This window comes from Diachasmimorpha longicaudata, chromosome 13 (assembly GCF_034640455.1).
Source record: "Diachasmimorpha longicaudata isolate KC_UGA_2023 chromosome 13, iyDiaLong2, whole genome shotgun sequence".
Taxonomy (NCBI): Eukaryota; Metazoa; Arthropoda; class Insecta; order Hymenoptera; family Braconidae; genus Diachasmimorpha; species Diachasmimorpha longicaudata.
This window is the reverse complement of record NC_087237.1, coordinates 4,542,400-4,561,505: the sequence shown is the minus strand read 5'-3', so window position 1 is coordinate 4,561,505 and position 19,106 is coordinate 4,542,400. Positions and strand designations below refer to the sequence as shown.

General features: G+C 42.8%; 2 protein-coding genes across 2 annotated transcripts; one reads left to right on the top strand and one right to left on the bottom strand.

Annotated features, from left to right (window-relative positions):
* Positions 1-1,975: 1,975 nt before the first annotated feature.
* Positions 1,976-15,504, top strand: LOC135168313 (mucin-19-like). The gene is made up of 6 exons (XM_064132346.1): positions 1,976-2,026; positions 2,728-2,889; positions 2,969-3,142; positions 3,228-15,168; positions 15,279-15,302; positions 15,404-15,504. Exons 1-6 carry the CDS (start codon positions 1,976-1,978, stop codon positions 15,502-15,504), a joined length of 12,453 nt encoding a protein of 4,150 aa, XP_063988416.1.
* Positions 15,505-15,724: 220 nt separating this feature from the next.
* LOC135168787 (RING-box protein 1A) lies at positions 15,725-16,891 on the bottom strand. Its single transcript, XM_064133307.1, has 5 exons — positions 16,735-16,891; positions 16,493-16,520; positions 16,278-16,399; positions 16,114-16,199; positions 15,725-16,036 (listed from the first exon to the last, which is right to left on the bottom strand). Exons 1-5 carry the CDS (start codon positions 16,825-16,827, stop codon positions 16,024-16,026), a joined length of 342 nt encoding a protein of 113 aa, XP_063989377.1. The 5' UTR covers positions 16,828-16,891; the 3' UTR covers positions 15,725-16,023.
* Positions 16,892-19,106: the final 2,215 nt, after the last annotated feature.

Genomic DNA, 19,106 nt, shown 5'->3' with positions numbered 1-19,106 from the left:
GATCCGGATTTAATTGTGGGGAATAATCCATCGAAACCCCCCTTTTATATCCAGACTTGGAGATGTGTTCGAAATAGTCCAGCTATCGTGATAAATAAGGGTGGAATTCCAGGATTTCGAACAAGACATTTTTTTTTTAATCGAACAACATCACTTCCCCTCCCGGGGTTGGGTTTTTTCATCTACCGATTTTATGACGCGTCCCCTTTGCACTTGGGAGGATATAATTCTTCAGGACAGTACAATCAAAATTATAAAGGCTGTGACAAAAATTAATATGTATATAAGTTCAGGACTATTATCACCAAAAGCTGAGAGTGACCTAAAAGAAAAGATCGTAACGACGGAATGATTCATTTTTTATTGGGACAGCTTATATGTAAAATCATTAATGCAAGGTAAATGACCATGCGCGCGGTTAAGATAAACACTCCATTATTCTAACATTTCTTTCGATATTATTATTGTGATGATTTAAATTAGGTATCAAAAATTCAAGCCCTCACGATTGTAATTTACTTAGAGTAATTATCAAACCCCTACCAAACATAAACATTGGCGTACTCTGAGGTTTTCAAAGCCTTGAGCTTAAGAAAACATTCTATCAACAAGAGCTCATGTGAATGGATTTATTTTATTACTCTTCCACAAATCGCTGATGTGTCTAACTCTTCTTATCAACCACAATCATAAGTCTAATTGTACTTCACTCTTAATAGATTTGTGCCGAATGATGAGAATGTGATCGCTGGCAACATCTGAATGAGTATAGGGACTAAAATACGCATAAGTACATTTACCTTAATGAGTCACTTTCTCGATATCTAAATTAGCAGCTAAAAAAATATGATGTCAAGGATTTTTACCGGTAATTTCTATCATCAAAAACGGAAAGTTAATTTTTTATTTTTGAGTCTTTTGAACACCTCATGTGTGAGCTCATTCATGTGATAAGTCAGACACACTAAATGAGCAGCTCAAAAAATGTCAAGGTTTTTTCTAGATTTTTTTTCATAGAAAACTAGGTATCAGGACAATATTGTGATAAATAATTCTAAAACAATTGGAAATTAGAAAAATTGTAATTTTAGATGGTGTCCGTATGTGTACACATGTCTTTGCCATGTTTTTTACATGTTTTTACTGGTCATTCGCCAAACGATAGATCATTTTGATTTTTTTTGGTTTTGTTCATCCCTATCATTCTCTATTAAGTCATTCATCAAACGTTTATAAGCTCTCATGCCTTCATAAACATTTTGTTGTTTTGAATGGCTACATTTGTTTGAACTCAAACATCGATAAAGTCAAATATTAGAGACATATGTAAAGGTTTTGAATTTTGACATTGATTCGTTTAACTCGAAAATGTTATCATTCCCAAACTCGATCGCCCTAATTTCATAAACATGTAAGCCTACAGTGATCTACTCATCGTTAACAATAAAACACTATTGTCTACACGCACACCAACTGGAAGTAGATCGCTCCAGGTGTAAACGTAAATTAACACCTCGGACTAAGGAAAACTGGTGCATCAATTATTAACTGGTATCCTGTTATGAAAAATTGACCGAAAAACGACAGTTTCCTTCGCTCTCAGATTAAAACTTCTTGTTGTTTATCGTCAATAACTTATTATATTTCCAAAAGACAACAGAAATTTTTGGTACATCCTTTCCAGTTTAGTGTAGACCCAATATAACTTTAGAGAATTTAATAGTAATGCAAGATTGAAAGAAAATCACTATTATATTCAAAATTGACAGTATTGAATAAACATTGTTCGTACAATTGCTCAATATTGATTTTTTACTGAGTTTGGATATCGAGAGGTATTTCGTTAATAATACGCTTTATATATCATAATCCACATTTGTGCCTCCGAGCACGCAAAAGAGGGAAAAGAGGAGGAGCGCTTATTTCCCCATAAAAATGCCCGAGAATCATTCTAGGTATCATTTTCGGCTAGAAAATGAGAGTCTATACAATTCTTGCTGCCTTAGCAGCTCTCATCATCAGCCATGTAAGTATCTGATTTTCAATTAATTTGAATAAATTTTTTTTATTTACTTACCGATTTATATCGGGTAGTTATTGTACTAACTGAAGAACCAACACCGGATATTTCATGATATGTTCACGTTTGATGACCACTACACAAACTTTCTAGTGAAGTTTTCAAAATCATGTGCGTGTGCCTGTGTATTTTTCCAATCTCCCATCTTCGAACAATGTTCTGGATTCGTGCATTGAGTGCAGACTAGAAAAAAAATTCAATATGCATTTGATCGTGTTAAAATGGAGGCAATAGTAGTAATCGCGGTTTCGATTTATGTGTGAAGTAAATTGATTGGAGAGTTCGACAATTTCGGGAGCTCGTCAAGTGCTTTCATAGCATATTCTTGAGATATTATAGATATACAGTACATAGAGTATATATTATATAGTATTATTTATATATAATAATATACTCTACTACATATAGTATGATATAATATATTTATTTATACATAATATTTATAGACGTACTAAAATGTAGAAAAATATATTTCAATGTCTCAAATTAAATCATAAAAATGTTAAAGTTCAATGACTAAAAATTTTTGGTTTATCCCACCCCTATTAATTATACTTTAACCCGGAGTAAGCCAGACGTCAGAAATAAAAACTTCAGTCTGAACAAGGATGTGCTTTAGCTCATTCCATGATTTTTAAAAATTAAAGGCTGATGCACAGTTGGCCGAGAATTTCCTCAACATAGGTCAAAATTTGCTGAGGGACTTACAACTTCAGCTTAGAAATAATCAAGACACCCTGATAAACGACCACATGAATAGAAAACAAAATGCAGTGAAATACGTCAACACAACTCTTCACAAACTCGCAGTAAGTCAACGAACATGGATTTTTAATATGAAAAACGTAAACGGAATAAAAAAATTAAGAATTTTTTTGTCACTTTAAGCCGATTATTGCAACAGCTCGAAGCGAAGGGAAGGACGTAGACGACTGTGTAAAAAAATTGAACTTCCTAGCGACAAATGCTTTAAAAACTAAAACCCAGAAAATGAATCTGTGTTTGAAGCAACATTTGCCGGATTATCCACAATTAACTGCTGCACTCGATGAACTAATCACGGTAAGTGGAATATTGTAATGAAAGTAATGTATATTCTGTCAAAGTTATATTGGAGCGTTTTGAGTGATGTATTATTAATTCCTAGAAAGGAAGAGATCATCGCACAAAACTTGAAGATATCGACAAAGAGTGCAAATCAAAGAAAATACCAATGTTTTGTATCAAACCACGTGACGATATGCTCAAAATGAAAGTTAAATTGTGGATATCCAATGGGGAGAGACTAAAAAGGAAGGAACAGACAGAAAGTTCCGTGGCGAGTACGAAAATGGGACGCTGTGTTTCTTCGCTACTTCAGGATCTAGAAAAAGAATTGACTCCATTACCTCGCATCGCTGCCAGTTGTGTCTCGAAGCTTCCAGTCACCCATCCTGTCTACGTTCCTTCTCCTAAACCTGTAGATTCTTCCTCTAATGCCAACAGTGTACAAGGTGCTTCCAGTGTGACATATAATTGTATACCAATAATAGTTCCGAGTACAACTACATCGACGTCCACCACTCCTGTACCTACGACGACCACGATTTCTTACATCTGCCCTGGTCTTTCATCCAATGGAATACCCGCTGTAGGCCTCACCACAGGATCTGGATTTGACATCATTGGTAACTCCGCAACCCCCGCAATATCCAATGGCAGCGCTGTAATTAATAATCTGACAACTAATGTTCCCACAACGACTGCAAAGATTATCACCACGACAAGAGCTACAGTAGTTCCTACAACGGAGGAAGATGCTAACACGAAGACTAGGTCTCCATGTGACGGAGTTACATCTGAGAAAACTACAACAACGACCCCGAAGCCCACAAGTTGTACTCCATCATCCACTGCAGTTCCTGTCACGGCTGCGACGACCACCACTTCCACGGCTTCTTCATCAGACGAAAGTCATCCGAGAGAACCGACAACGAATTCCTCGACTACCAATGATAGTGCTCCTACAACCGCAAAAACTCCGAGTACGAGTGCTATTTCTTCATCGACGGAAGTCCCTACGGCAGATCCCGCAACAAATATCAAGAATAAAACCACTGATGGTAGCACATCAAACGTAGCAACCACTAAAGTCCCAGAAATAGCTACTGCATCCACCACATCTAGCGTTTTTGCATCCACCAAAGTTCCTACTGAATATCCAACAACAACTGCTTCAACTACCACGAGTAGTGCACCTATATCGAGTGTCTCCCCTGACGAGGGTCCTGCAACGAATGCTACGGGTTCACCATCTACCGTGGATTCTACAAAAGATGTTACAGCAGCTCCAGCAATTACCTCCACCACTGGTTCGACGTCCACTGCAGAATCTACAGACGTGACTGAAAAGGCAGCTCCAGTTACCACCAGTGAAAAATCTCCAGCAACTGTCACTAGTGGTACGACAGAAAACACGGTATCTACAGCAAATCCTTCAACGGATTTCGCGGCTGGACCTAGTAATACTTCTGCATCCACTGCAAGTACTAACGATTTATCAACTAAGGATTCCGCTGGAGATTTCACGACAGCTGCGACGAGCACCACCACCAACGCTTCAACTTCAGCTGCAGCATCTACTGGAGGTCTTACAACTGTGGTAACGACTACCTCTTCCAGTGCTTCACCATCAACAGTAGTTCCGGATGAAAATTCTACAAAGCCGAATGTCAACACCGGTGCTCCCTCGGCCACAAACGTTTCGTCTATCGCTCCTACAACAGCTGCTGAGACAGTGACTCCTAGTGCTTCCCCATCAACAGAAGATCCTACTGTAGTGTCTGCAACTACCATGAAGGGTAGCACTGCTGATGCTCACGCGTCCAACGCCTCAGCAACGGTTTCCTCATCAACTACGTCTCGCGAACCTGCACCCAACGAACTTCCTACTGAAAATCCTTCAACGCCTGCTTCGATTACCACCAATAATACTTCGGTACCCACAATATTTTCTACGGGAGTTCCTGCAGCTACCACTGGAATTAATACCTCTGAAGTAGCAACACCCGCAGTTCCCCCTGACGTTTTTCCAACCTTTGCTCCACCCCCCAGTCGTAATTTAAGTGCAGCCACCATTGGATCTACCGAATCCCCAACAACGAGTGAAAAAATTGACGAGCCTACTGTTTCTCCATCCAACGTGGTTACTATAGACGATTCTAAAAAGCATCCTCCAGCTACCACCAGTAGTGCTGATCCATCTGTAGTAGATTCCACTGCGACGCCTACAACTGTTGCAGGGAGTAGTGATTCTACTGCTTCTCTACCAACGGTAGCCTCTTCTGATGTTCCGGCAATGAATACCGGGGGTAATGCAACTGCGTCAGTATCCACCACAACACAGACTGAAGTCCCTGCAATGACACCCTCGTCGACGACCTCTGGTCCCTCTAACTTTACCGAAGGCCCTATCACGGCTAATCCGATTACTGGCATTATTGATTTTATAACCACCGTATTCCCTACGGTAGTTCCTACAGGTGGTGCTGGGGATGGAACCACTAAGCCTTCTGTACCTTTTGTAATTCCTGATGAAGATACGTCAACTGTTGCTCCACCTGCCAGCATTAACGCCTCTGCATCGACTGTGGTTCCTGTGGAAACTCCTGCAAAGGATGGTTTGAGTACCACTACCAGTGATTTATCACCGACTGATTCTACTGAAGATTCTACAACAGCCGCTGCGACAACTCTCACTAGTGCTGCAGGAACCTCCGCAGGTTCTTCTGACCTTACTACAACGGTTTCGCCGACCACCACCACCGCAAGAGCCGCCCAAACATCTTCCAAAAATGATTCTACTTATGCTGGACCCTCTACAAAAGCTCCTACCACGAATTCTGGGAATGAAATTAGTACTGTTTCTGCAGGGACCACAGACCCTGATGATTTATCACCCACTGTAGATTCCACAGAAGAATCCACAACACCTGCGACGATCAGCACCACCGATGCTTCAACCCCAAAGAAGGTTTCTACTGGGAGTCCTGAGGGGTCAACGGTGGAGGGAATTGAGACCAATAGCTCTTCTTTGTCTAGCGTAGTTCCTTCTGACAGACTTACAACGACGGCTCCAAAGACCACCGATAATAGCATTTCAGAAACTGAAGTCCCCACGACAATTCCTCCGACTGATAAGATCTCCACTTCTAGTGCTTCATCAGTTGTAAATCATAGTGAAGAACCTACAACGCGCATCCCAGAGATCAACGGTGGTGTTTCTTCGTCTACAGAAGACTCTTCCAAGATTGCCACAACCGTTCCTGATACTGTAACTCCGACTGGTTCACGAACAACGGAAGACCCTACTACAGTGCCTGCAACAGATATCGAAGGTACCACTGTCAATGTTGTGGCATCCAGCCTAGTACCCAATGAAATCCCTGCAGTAGTTTCTCCATCACCAAACTCTTCAGCTTCTGCGTCTACTGGAGTTGCTACTGAGGATCCTCCAACAGCTAGTCCGATTACCAGCGGAAATATTTCTACATCCACTGCATATCCTACCGTAGTTCCTGCCACTGGAGCTGGGGCTAATACCTCTGAAGCTCCCATACCCGCACTTCCGCCTGACGTTTCATTAACCTTTGCCCCACCTTCGAGCGATAACTTGACCATTGGATCTACTGAATTTCCTGCAAGGGGTGATTTCGATTCTACCAATAGTGATGGATCATCCGCTGTAACAGCCGGTGCGATGAACTCGAGTACTGGGTCAACATCCACCATAGGTTACACGGACGTGACTGCGACCGCTACTCCGTTTACCACCACCACAAGAGCTACTACTACTACCACAAGAGCGACAACTACTTATGGTGTCCCTACCAACAGCAGTCCCTCTTCATCCACAGAAGTTTCTTCTGAACTTCCTACAGAAGTAACTCAGACTGCGTCTCCAAATGATTCTCCTTCAACGAAACAGCCTACGACAGTACCCGCCATAAATACCGAGGATAAGACTTCCAGTGCGGCTGTATCCACCGAAGTTCCAACGGAAAATCCTACACCTGCAGCTACGACAACTACTTCTGGTGTCTCTACCAGCAGTGGTCCGTCTTCATCCACAGGAGATTCATCTGAACTTCCCACAGAAGTAACTCCGACTGTGACTCCAAGTGATTCTGATTCAACGGAACAGCCTACGATTGTACCCGCCATAAATACCGAGGATAAGACTTCTAGTGCTCCTGTATCCACCGAAATTCCCACTGAGAATCCCACACCGGCGGTTACGATGACGACTTCCAGTGTCTCTACCAACAGCAGTCTCTCTTCATCCACAGGAGACGTGACTGCGACCGCCACTCCGTTTACCACCACCACAAGAGCTGTTCCAACAATTATCACTGACGGTTCTGCAAATACCGTGGTCTCTGGAGAAAATGCTACGACCGATTTTCCGATTGAAACGAGCACAACTTTTATGTCGACCGCAAACACTAATAATTCATCAAGCACATCACATTCTACTGGAGGTTCCACAACACCTGCGATGGACATCACGACTGGTGCTACAGTATCCCCTGTAGACTCTACTGAAATTCCCACCACAGATTCGAAGCTCGACCCAGATATTATTTCTATACCTCCGACTACCACCAGTCCCAGTACTTCATCCATTGTAACTTCCACTGAAATTCCTACCACAGCGGCTACGAGTACAACGCCCAGTGCTTCTCCATCAACGGACGACTCTACTATAGACCCTGTGACGAACACCAAGGATAATATTCCTAGTGCTTTCTCATCTACTATAGCACCCACTGAAGCTCCCATTGAAAACCCTACAACGACTGCTTCCATGACCACTCTCATATCTGCTGAAGTTCCTACGGTAGTTCCTGACACGGGTGCAGGGACTGAAATCCCTGATACTTCCACATCGACTTCAATTCCTGTTGGGGGTTCTACATCTGTTACCCTACCTGCCAGCGTTGATGCCTCTGCATCCACTGAGGGTCCTACTGACCTTCCTGAAGTGACTGACTCGACTACCACGACTACTAATTTATCATCCACCGTAGATGCTACCAAAGAATTTATAACAGCTGCTCCAGAAAAATCCACCTCTCCGACATCCACATCGGATCTTACTGACATTACTGCACCGGTTGCTCAGACCACCACTACTGGAAGTCCTGCTGTAACATCTGACACTAGTGATTCCACACACAGGATGGTTCCTACCACAGTTCCGACAACGGATTCTGAGAATGAAACCACCGACACTGCTGAATTCTCACCCACTACAGAGTCAGCTAGCGATTCTCCAGCAGCTGCAACCACTACCAGCACCGGTTCTTCAACATCAACTGTAGTTCCTACTGCGATTCCTTCGAGTGCTACTGAGACTAGCACCAAGACTCCATCTAATTCAGTTACTTCTGATGAGTCTGCAACGACGATTCCGACTGCCACCAGTAGCGGTTCTTCCCCGATGGTGGATTCCACTGAAAATCCTACAACAACCATCATGACTACCACTTCTACTGCTTCTTCGTCAACTGCAGTTCATAATGAGGGACCTACAACGAACCCTCTGCCCTCCGATGGCAGTACTTCGTCATCCACAGAAGATCCGTTTAACATTGTCGACAAAATTCCTGAGACAGCAACTCCTCGTGGTTCTGCATCTACAGAAGACCCCTTACTACATACAACAATTACCGAGGATCATATCGCCGACATCACATCGACCATAGCCCCTACTGAACTCCCTGCCGTACCGTCTTCATCAACTACTCCGAGTACTGCGGTATCCAGCGAAGATCCAACTAAAAATCCTACAACGAGTGCTCCCATTACTACCACCAGTGATTCTACAACTACTGTATTTCCTGTGGTAGTTCCCGAAGCAGGTGCTGAGACTAAACCCTCCGATACTTCCACGTCGACGTCGATTCCAGATGAAGGACCTACATCTGGTACCGTAACTGCCAGCGTTGACGCCTCTATATCCACCGAAAGTTCTACTGACCTTCCTGACATGGTCGAGGTAACTACCACCACTAGCGATTCATCGTCCACTGCAGATTCGACTGAAAATTTTGGAACAACTGCTACAAACACCATCAGTGAATCAGCCTCTCCTGAAGGTCACCCGGACCTGTCTACAACGGCTGCTTCGATTAGGACCACTCCAAAAGCTCCAACAACTATTACTAGTGACACAACATCCCCTGTGACTTCTACAACAGTTCCGACAATAGATGCAGAGACTGGAACTACTAGTTCTTCTGGATCAATCACCGATACTGATGAATCATCACCCACTACAGATTCGTCTACCGATTCCGTAACAGCAACAACCCCTGCCAGCACTGGTCCCTCAAAATCTACTGTAGTTTCTACTGATCTCCCGGAAACGGCTACAGATATTGACACTAAGACTGTTCGTCCATCCACCCTTGTTACCTCTGGTGAAACTACAACGACAGCTTCGATTACCACTAGTAGTTCTTCGTTCACCGAAGTGCCAACGGAAAATCCTACCACCGCAGCTGCGACCACCACTTCCAGTGCTTCCACCAACGACAGAGGTCCTTCATCCACAGAAGTTCCATCTAAAATTCCCGAGGAAGTTCCAGAGCCTGCGACTACCAGTGCTCCTGAATCCAATACCGAGGATATCACTTCTAGTGCTTCCACCTCCACCATAGCCTCGACCGACGTCCCTACAGTGCCTTCTTCGTCAACTATTTCAAGTGTTGCGAGCTCCACTGAAGTTCCTGTTGAAAATCCTACAACAACTGCTCCCAAAACTACCGGCAACGAATTTATAACGACCGAATTACCCACGGTAGTTTCTGGAGTGGAGGAAACTTCAGTATCCACCGTAATTTCTATTGAAGTTCCTACAACTGTTGCCCCGCACTTCAGCGTTAACGCTTCTGCATCCACCAGAGGTCCTGTTGAAGAAGCTACGACGTCTGAGGAGATTGACATTAATACTACTCCTCCATCTACCGCAGCTACTGTTGACCATTCTACGATAAATCCTATGGTCACCGAAAAGAGTATTTCCCCATCCGAAGTAGTTTCGACTGAGATGCCTACCACGATTGCTCAGACAACAGATCCTGCTACTCCCCTAACAACAGGAGGAGGAACGCCCTCATCATCAGCCCCCTCGAGTCCATCTGCACCCACCGAGGATCCCACAACAACTGCTCCAATATCTACTGATAATGATTTGACGTCCACTGAATCTCCTACGGCACCTCCTGCAGAGGGTGATGGAGTAAAGACCACTGAAAGTTCTATATCCACTGCAATTCCTGTGGATGTTTCTACAACCAATGGCGGACTTATCACCAGTGGTGTCCACCCCACTGCATCCACCGAAGGTTCTACTGAAGATCCTGGAATGGTTGATTTGACTACCATCACTAGTGATTTATCAACCACTGTAGATTCCAGTAAAAATCTTGCAACATCCCCTGCGACCACTTCCACCAGTACTTCAACATCCACCGTAAGGCCTACTAATATTATCACAACGGCTGCTACCAGCACCACAACTACAAGAACTTCTCCGACTACTATCCCCAGTGACGCTCAGGAATTATCAACCACTAAAGATTCTACTGACGACTTGATAACAGCTGAGACGATCAACACCACTGGTGCTCCAACGTCCAGTATCGTTTCTACTGAGATTTCTGAAACGGCTCCGGAGATTGTGTCTAACGCCACCTCTTCATCGGGTGTAGTTACTTCTGGTGGCACTACTCCAGCTACCTCTAATAATAGTACTTCATCAATCGTAGATCCCACTGAAGCTCCTTCAACGGCGGATACAATTATCATTTCTAGTGCTTCTCCATCCACCACAGCACCCACTGAAATCACTCCACCAGCCTCTTCGTCGACTAATTCTAATAATTTCGTATCGACCGAAGTTCCTACGGAAGATCCTGTAACTGTAGCTACGACTGGCGCTTTCAGTGTTTCCACTAATGTCAGCTCTTCGGCATCCACAGGAGTTTCGTCTGAAATTCCTACTGAAGTAACTGAAAGTGCAACTGCCAGCGGTTCTCAATCAACGGAGCAACCTACGACAGTGCCAGCCATAAATACGGAAGATAAGACTTCTAGTGCTACTGGGTCCACCGAAATTCCGACTGAGAATCCCACACCTGCAATTGCGACGACCATTTCTAGTGTCTCTAGCAACAGCAGGCTGTCTTCAACTACAGGAGTTCCTTCTGCACTTCCCACAGACGTAACTCAGACTACGATTGTAAGTGATTCATCATCAACGGAGCAACCTACGACAGGACCCACCATCAATACCGAAGATAACAGTTCTAGTCCTTTCGCGCCTACCACCGGACCCACTGGAATCCCTGTACCGGCTTCTTCGTCAACTATGTCCAGTGATTCTGCATCCACAGATGTTCCTACGGAAGATCCCTCAAGTGCAGTAACAACGATCACTTCTAGTGTGTCTACCAATAGCAGTCCGTCTTCATCCACAGGAGTTTCTTCTGAACGTCCTACAGAAGTAACTCAGACTGCAAATGCAAGCGAGTCAACGACGCAGCCTACGACAGTGCCCGCCATAAATACCGAGGATAAGACTTCTAATGCTCCTATAGCCACCGAAATTCCCAATGAGAATTCCACACCTGTAGTTACGACGATTTCTTCTGGTGTATCTACCAGTAGCAGTCCCTCTTCATCCACAGAAGTTTCTTCTGACCTTCCTACAGAAGTAACTCAGACTGCGACTCCAAGTGATTCTCCTTCAACGGAACAGCTTACGACAATTCCCGCCATAAATACCGGGGATAAGACTTCCAGTGCAGCTGTATCCACCGAAGTTCCGACTGAAAACCCTACACCTGCAGCTACGACAACTACTTCTGGTGTTTCTACCAGCAGCGGTCCGTCTTCATCCACAGCAGTATCGTCTGAACTTCCCGAAGAGGTGACCCAGACTGAGGCTGCAAGTGATTCTCCTTCAACGGAACAGCCTACGACCATTCCCGCCATAAATACCGGGGATAAGACTTCCAGTGCTTCTATAGTCACCGAAATTCCCACTGAGAATCCTACACCTGCAATTACGACGATCTCTAGTGTCTCTACCAGTAGCGGTCCGTCTTCATCCACAGGAGTTTCGTCTGAACTTCCCACAGAAGTAGCTCCGACTGCGACTCCAAGTGATTCTGATTCAACGGAACAGCCTACGACAGTACCCGCCATAAATACCGGGGATAAGACTTCCAGTGCTCCTATAGCCACCGAAATTCCCAATGAGAATTCCACACCTGCAATTACGACGATCTCTTCTAGTGTCTCTACCAGTAGCGGTCCGTCTTCATCCCCCGGAGTTTCTTCTGAACTTCCAACAGAAGTGACTCATGCTGCGACTACAAGTGATTCTCCTTCAACGGAACAGCTTACGACAGTACCCGCCATAGATACCGAGGATAAGACTTTCAGTGCTCCTATAGCCACCGAAATTCCCAATGAGAATTCCACACCTGCAGTTACGAAGATCTCTTCTAGTGTCTCTACCAATAGCAGTCCGTCTTCATCCACTGGAGTTTCTTCTGAACCTCCTACAGAAGTAACTCAGACTGTAACTGCAAAAGAGTCAACGGAGCAGCCTACGACAGTGCCCGCCATAAATACCGAGGACAAGACTTCCAGTGCTCCTATAGCCACCGAAATTCCCAATGAGAATTCCACACCTGCAGTTACGACGATCTCTTCTAGTGTCTCTACCAATAGCAGTCCGTCTTCATCCACAGGAGTTTCTTCTGAACCTCCTACAGAAGTAACTCAGACTGTAACTGCAAAAGAATCAACGGAGCAGCCTACGACAGTGCCCGCCATAAATACCGAGGATAAGACTTCCAGTGCTCCTATAGCCACCGAAATTCCCAATGAGAATTCTACACCTGCAGTTACGACGATCGCTTCTAGTGTCTCTACCAGTAGCAGTCCGTCTTCATCCACAGGAGTTTCGTCTGAACTTCCTACAGAAGTAACTCAGACTGCGACTCCAAGTGATTCTGATTCAACGGAACAGCCTACGACAGTACCCACCATAAATACCGAGGATAAGACTTCCAGTGCTCCTATAGCCACCGAAATTCCCAATGAGAATTCTACACCTGCAGTTACGACGATCGCTTCTAGTGTCTCTACCAGTAGCAGTCCGTCTTCATCCACAGGAGTTTCGTCTGAACTTCCTACAGAAGTAACTCAGACTGCGACTCCAAGTGATTCTGATTCAACGGAACAGCCTACGACAGTACCCACCATAAATACCGAGGATAAGACTTCCAGTGCTCCTATAGCCACCGAAATTCCCAATGAGAATTCCACACCTGCAGTTACGACGATCTCTTCTAGTGTCTCTACCAATAGCAGCCCATCTTCATCCACAGAAGTTTCTTCTGAACCTCCTACAGAAGTAACTCAGACTGCAACTGCAAGTGAGTCAACGGAGCAGCCTACGACAGTGCCCGCCATAAATACCGAGGATAAGACTTCCAGTGCTCCTATAGCCACCGAAATTCCCAATGAGAATTCCACACCTGTAGTTACGACGATTTCTTCTGGTGTCTCTACCAGTAGCAGTCCCTCTTCATCCACAGAAGTTTCTTCTGAACTTCCCACAGAAGTAACTCCGACTGTGACTGCAAGTGATTCTCACTCAACGGAGCAAACTGCGACCGTGCCTGCTATAAATACCGTCAATAACGCTTCTAGTCTTTCCACACCCACTACAGAAGCCACTGAAGTCCCTACACCGGCTTCTTCTTCACCTATTTCCAGTAATTCTGCATCCACCGAAGTTCCGACCGAAGTTCCCTCAACTATACCTACCACCACTTCCAATACTTCCAACAATGGCGGTGATTCCGCATCCCCTGAAGTTCCTACTGAAGATCCCTTATCTGCAGCCACGACTATCACTTCCAGTGCTTCCAACAATGGCAGTGTTTCTTCATCCCCAGAAGTTTCGTCTGAAACTCCCTCAAAAGTAACTGACACTGCCACTGTTTCTCAATCGACGGAGTACTTGACTACACTACCGGCCATAGATCCCGAGGATAAGACTTCCATTAATTTCACATCCACCATAGCACCCACCGAGGCCCCTGCACCGGCTTCTTCATCACCTCCTTCCAGTGCTCCTGCCGCCACTGATGTCCCTACTGAATATCCTACAACGATTGCTCCAGCAACCACCACTCGTGCCTTTATATCCCCTGTATTCCCTACGGGAGTTGCTACAGTCGATGCTGCTATCAATTCTTCCGCAGTTACCACCTCCACCGTACTACCTACTGAAGTGCCTCCAACCCTTGCGCCTTCCAGCAGTAACGCCTCGGCCTCTACCATATCTCCCCCAATTACTGTTTCTCCTACCACCACTAGTGATTCATCATCGACTGCAGACTCTACAAAAGACTCCACAACAGCTGCCGTGATCACCTCCACCAATGCTTCTGCATCCCCCGTAGACCCTACTGACACTACCACAATAACTGCTCCTACTTCCACTACTACAAGAGCTGCTCCAACATCTGCTTCCAGTGATTCTACATCCACTGCTTCCACTACAGTGGACCCCATAACGAATTCGACAATTAGAATTACTAGTCCTCCGACATCAACCATAGACACCAATGATTCATCATCCACTGCAAATTCTGCTACAAACCCCCCAACACCAGCGATTACCACAACTGGTTCTCCTACCCCTACCGTAGTTTCCACTGCAATTCCTATCACTACGGAGATCGAGCCAAAGACTGTTTCTACAACGATTACATCTCGTATCACCTCTTCACCTCCCATTACTATTCCTAGTTATATCACTAATTCTACACTACAAGCTAGTTCAAGGCCGGCACCAACTGCTGCGACTACCTCCACGATCACTCCCGAAGGCACCACAGAATACGTTCCTTGTAACTGCGATCGTACCACTATACCTCCTACAACAACCACAACTACCACAACTACCACCACAACGCTCCCACCACTTCCTCTATTTTGCAAATGTCGAAAAGCCCACCGTAAAACTGGGTAATTTAAATATATCTTAGTTGTATACTAATAATTGAAACCATATTAGACACATATGTGTCTCACCCCACATCAATAGATTCATTTCTTGAAATTGTAGAATTTAAATTGGTAAAATTGTATGGTAAACTGTGGAAATGACTCTATTCTCATGAGTTTGTACGTTCCGTACAATAGTCACGAATTACTCAACCATTAATCGTAATTAATTAATTAACTGTTCAGCTCGATCCAACATATCGACGCTTCTCATTCATTCTCAAAAAACGTACCTGAGGAATGCGAAATCCTCGATAGAATTAGAGACAAAGCCAGAAAAATATTAAAGTGAATGTAAGCAAATAAATTATAGTAATCGAATAATTTTTCATTCATGGACTTGGTTTTTAATTATTTCTTCTCCTCTATTTATGTCTTTGTTGTTCTAATAATTTAACATCAACGTCGACTCGGCTGACGATAATGTGATGTTTCACTGAACTCTCTCTCTGGTCGTCGGTGAAATTAACTTCTCGGTGGCAATATCATTGAATGAGAAATTACAAATTACGAAATACTTTTCTGTTTATTCAAGTCCTATATCTATTTTAATAACAACCTCGAAGCTCCTCGATTGAAGCTGTCAGGTCCTCGGAGAGGTTTACAAAATAGAAAAGATAATTTAGCCAGTTAAAGCTGATAATTGGAGCCTTGAAATAAGTAAATAGCATGAGTAATGTCCTTGGAGGGATTTTCTGAGATATCTTTTACTTTCATGCTCTTTCCATGTCAATTTGTGAATTTAAATGGTTGAAAACAAAATCCTCTGACGACTTCCAAGGTTATTCCTAATCGGTGAAGAAAAGTTAATGTCCATACCTGTAAAAAAATTAAATATCCCATTGTCACAATCCTTAACTGAAAAATTCAGGGAACATATGAGCATCTGTACTTACTTCTGGAACTCCCACTCACGATTGTCCAGTGGACACACCTGTCGAGTCTTAAGCCAGCGAGATATGCAATGAAAATGGAATGCATGCTAGAATCAAACGAGAAATATTGAAGGTCATGAGATCATTTCACTGCAGTGTCAGTAAGACCTAAAAAAATGGCTCACATTGCAGACACCCCAAGCAACCGTGCATTCTTCACTAGTCGCTGATGCTTGATTCGCCTGACACTCGATACATAGATCCATTATGTGATTTCTGCAGATGGCACAATTGTCCACCACGATGTCTGTAAGATAATTAAACTACTTAATTCTTAATTCTTCCCAAAGTTTCTATCAAAACTGTCATCTGAATTCTATTAAGACTGTCATCAACGTACCCCAAGCCCAAAGAGCCACAGCATTCCACTAGAATAGAAAATATCCCCATTAAACATCAACAATCGAAATTACATCCAATTAGGATACACAATCATCCAGATGATGTCCTCATTATTCGCCAAAATAAATTCGTGACAAAGCGAATAATGACATTTTGAGGTTACATTCAGAATTCTTAATAAAGCACTCATACTCGTCTGAATCATTAATTCATTGGACAATTATGAAATATTATTTTCACCTTTTTAACTTCAAATCGTTTTTTATCGCCTCTTCCACTGCTTGAAGTTGGCAAATCAATTTCTTCGTCGTCGATATCCATTGCTGAGGCCATTTTCAATTGTAGTTTTTGAAGGATCTATCTCCTCTGTAAATTGTTCTGTTGTGGCAAACGGAAATGTTTTAGTACCAAAATCCCGTTTGGGACCGCCACCAGCGTCGATGGAGGGACGCCGGTTGACTCGCATTCAAAGTTGTGGCAATAAACAAAGAGATCGACAAAATCAAGTAAATTGATCATCATCCGTTCAGAAATGACCTTTGCTACATTATGATCGAACTTTCCTTGAAGGTAAGCTTGGTTAATCATACAAAGACAATCGATAAATGTGGAAAATCATATTTTCGGGGGCCGAGGGATTGTGAAGATGAGGGCGAAGCCGTTAGAGAATTCGAAGCGTTGCGTTTGTGATTGAATTGAATTTTTTGATTAAAAAGAAAAATGATTTAAGCCGGTAAATGCGTGATAGAGTCAAATGTTTATCGACAAATGAAGAGAGTAAATATTTAGATAATAGTTGAATTTATTATTAAACGTATCTACACAATACAAACCAGAGGGACAACACAATTTCAATGGGTGTTTTCAATAATATTTTTGTAATAAATATTCCATGTATCATATATGAAATATCGGTGTAAATATATCTGCGCACATCCATATATTCGTCAAAAATATGGATCTATCCGATATTCATGCATCAATTTCAATATTTAATGTGAATATTCAGACATCAAACACTCACGTTTCATTTTGTCAAGGAAAAGAAAATCATCGTGACTGTTTGGCGTCAAATTATGTTGATCGATTTAAATTTCGTATAGAATTTCTTTTCTTTTGAATTTCTTTTTCTTTTCAAAACATTGCACAGACTATCACATCGTTGATTGCCGATTCAAGTCCATCCAGGGCACTTTTCGTAATTTTTTTCCATTTTCGGGATCACGTTAAATTTATTTCATTCAGATCCAGTGGTGGCTGGTAATTGTTTAATCATTGCACAATGAAAAAATGCAAATTAATTCGTGATTTTTGTGATGGATGACTTAATGTCCTGGAACACTAGTTTGTAGGAATTCGCACATGAATTTTTTCATGTTGGGACATCCTAGAAGAAATAAATGGATCATTTTTGGGTTTCCTGATGTTATGGTGAATTTTTTAGTTGTAGTCCTCATAAAGCCCGCAATGTACTCGATGGTAAATGCGTTTACGAGAAAATTTCAAATAGTCAATCTTTGTTAGGATTTTCCCAACTTGAAAAAAGTCTCTTGGCATTATTCCTTGCGAAATCTCACCAATTAAAATTTCATGATTAATTCATCGCATATTGCTCATCACGGTTTACCATTTCAGAAGTGTAAAAGGAAGAATTACAGTCGAATGAACAATCTTCAATGGTTAATAAATCGAAATTCCGAGACTGAATTCCTGCGATTTTTTTCCTTTCAAAAGGGCCTTTGAATCGTTACGAACACCCAAGCGTCAAAATATCTGAAGCACTTGACTATTCTTAAAATATCATCTGATTTGCCCAAATCGCATTATTCGGTCAGGACATTCCAATCAAAGAAGGTTCATTGTCGTTCACCTTCCTTCAAATCCAAAACCCCACATAATCGAATTCCCTCACAATTATTATCATAATCCTCTCCATTTCCCTTCACATATTAAGAATATATATATCTAGGTACATTGTCGATGAAGTACTCATGTCTCCATCCCTCGGATTGAATTCCGCGAACGAATGTATCACCCGAATTTACGCTAGTGCTGATCCACTTATCAATCAATTGGCGGTTTGAGTTGGATATCACATTTTATTATTATCGCTCCTCGCCACTCACTGATTGACCTCCCAACAATCCCTAATTCATTTCCACGAAAATAATGAAAGGTGGTTGAGCAGAACGAATATTCAATGTGCATTATTTACACGCTCACGAAATTCAATCTGAGTGATATGGAACAATCAGTACATCACCCTCTACTTCTCATTCTCAATATAGTACTAAATTTTTTTTTCTATCATTATTAATCCATTATTTATGCAGTATCGTATAGCATTACCCAGTGACAGCAACGATCAAGCATGCAAAATCATAGGAAAAACATTCGGAATTTTCACGAAATTATCCAGTACATTATTTTTCATTTAGTTTTAAAAATCTCTCGTATTCTCTCTGAATAGATAAATAACATCTCGATTGTTATTCATTTTGTTTTCACCCCTTGATTATTTACAATTATTCCTCAACTCTTCTTCCCGTATGTGTAAAAGACATTCAAATCCTTATAGTCATTTTTTCCTCAAAATAATTATCATCTTCGCG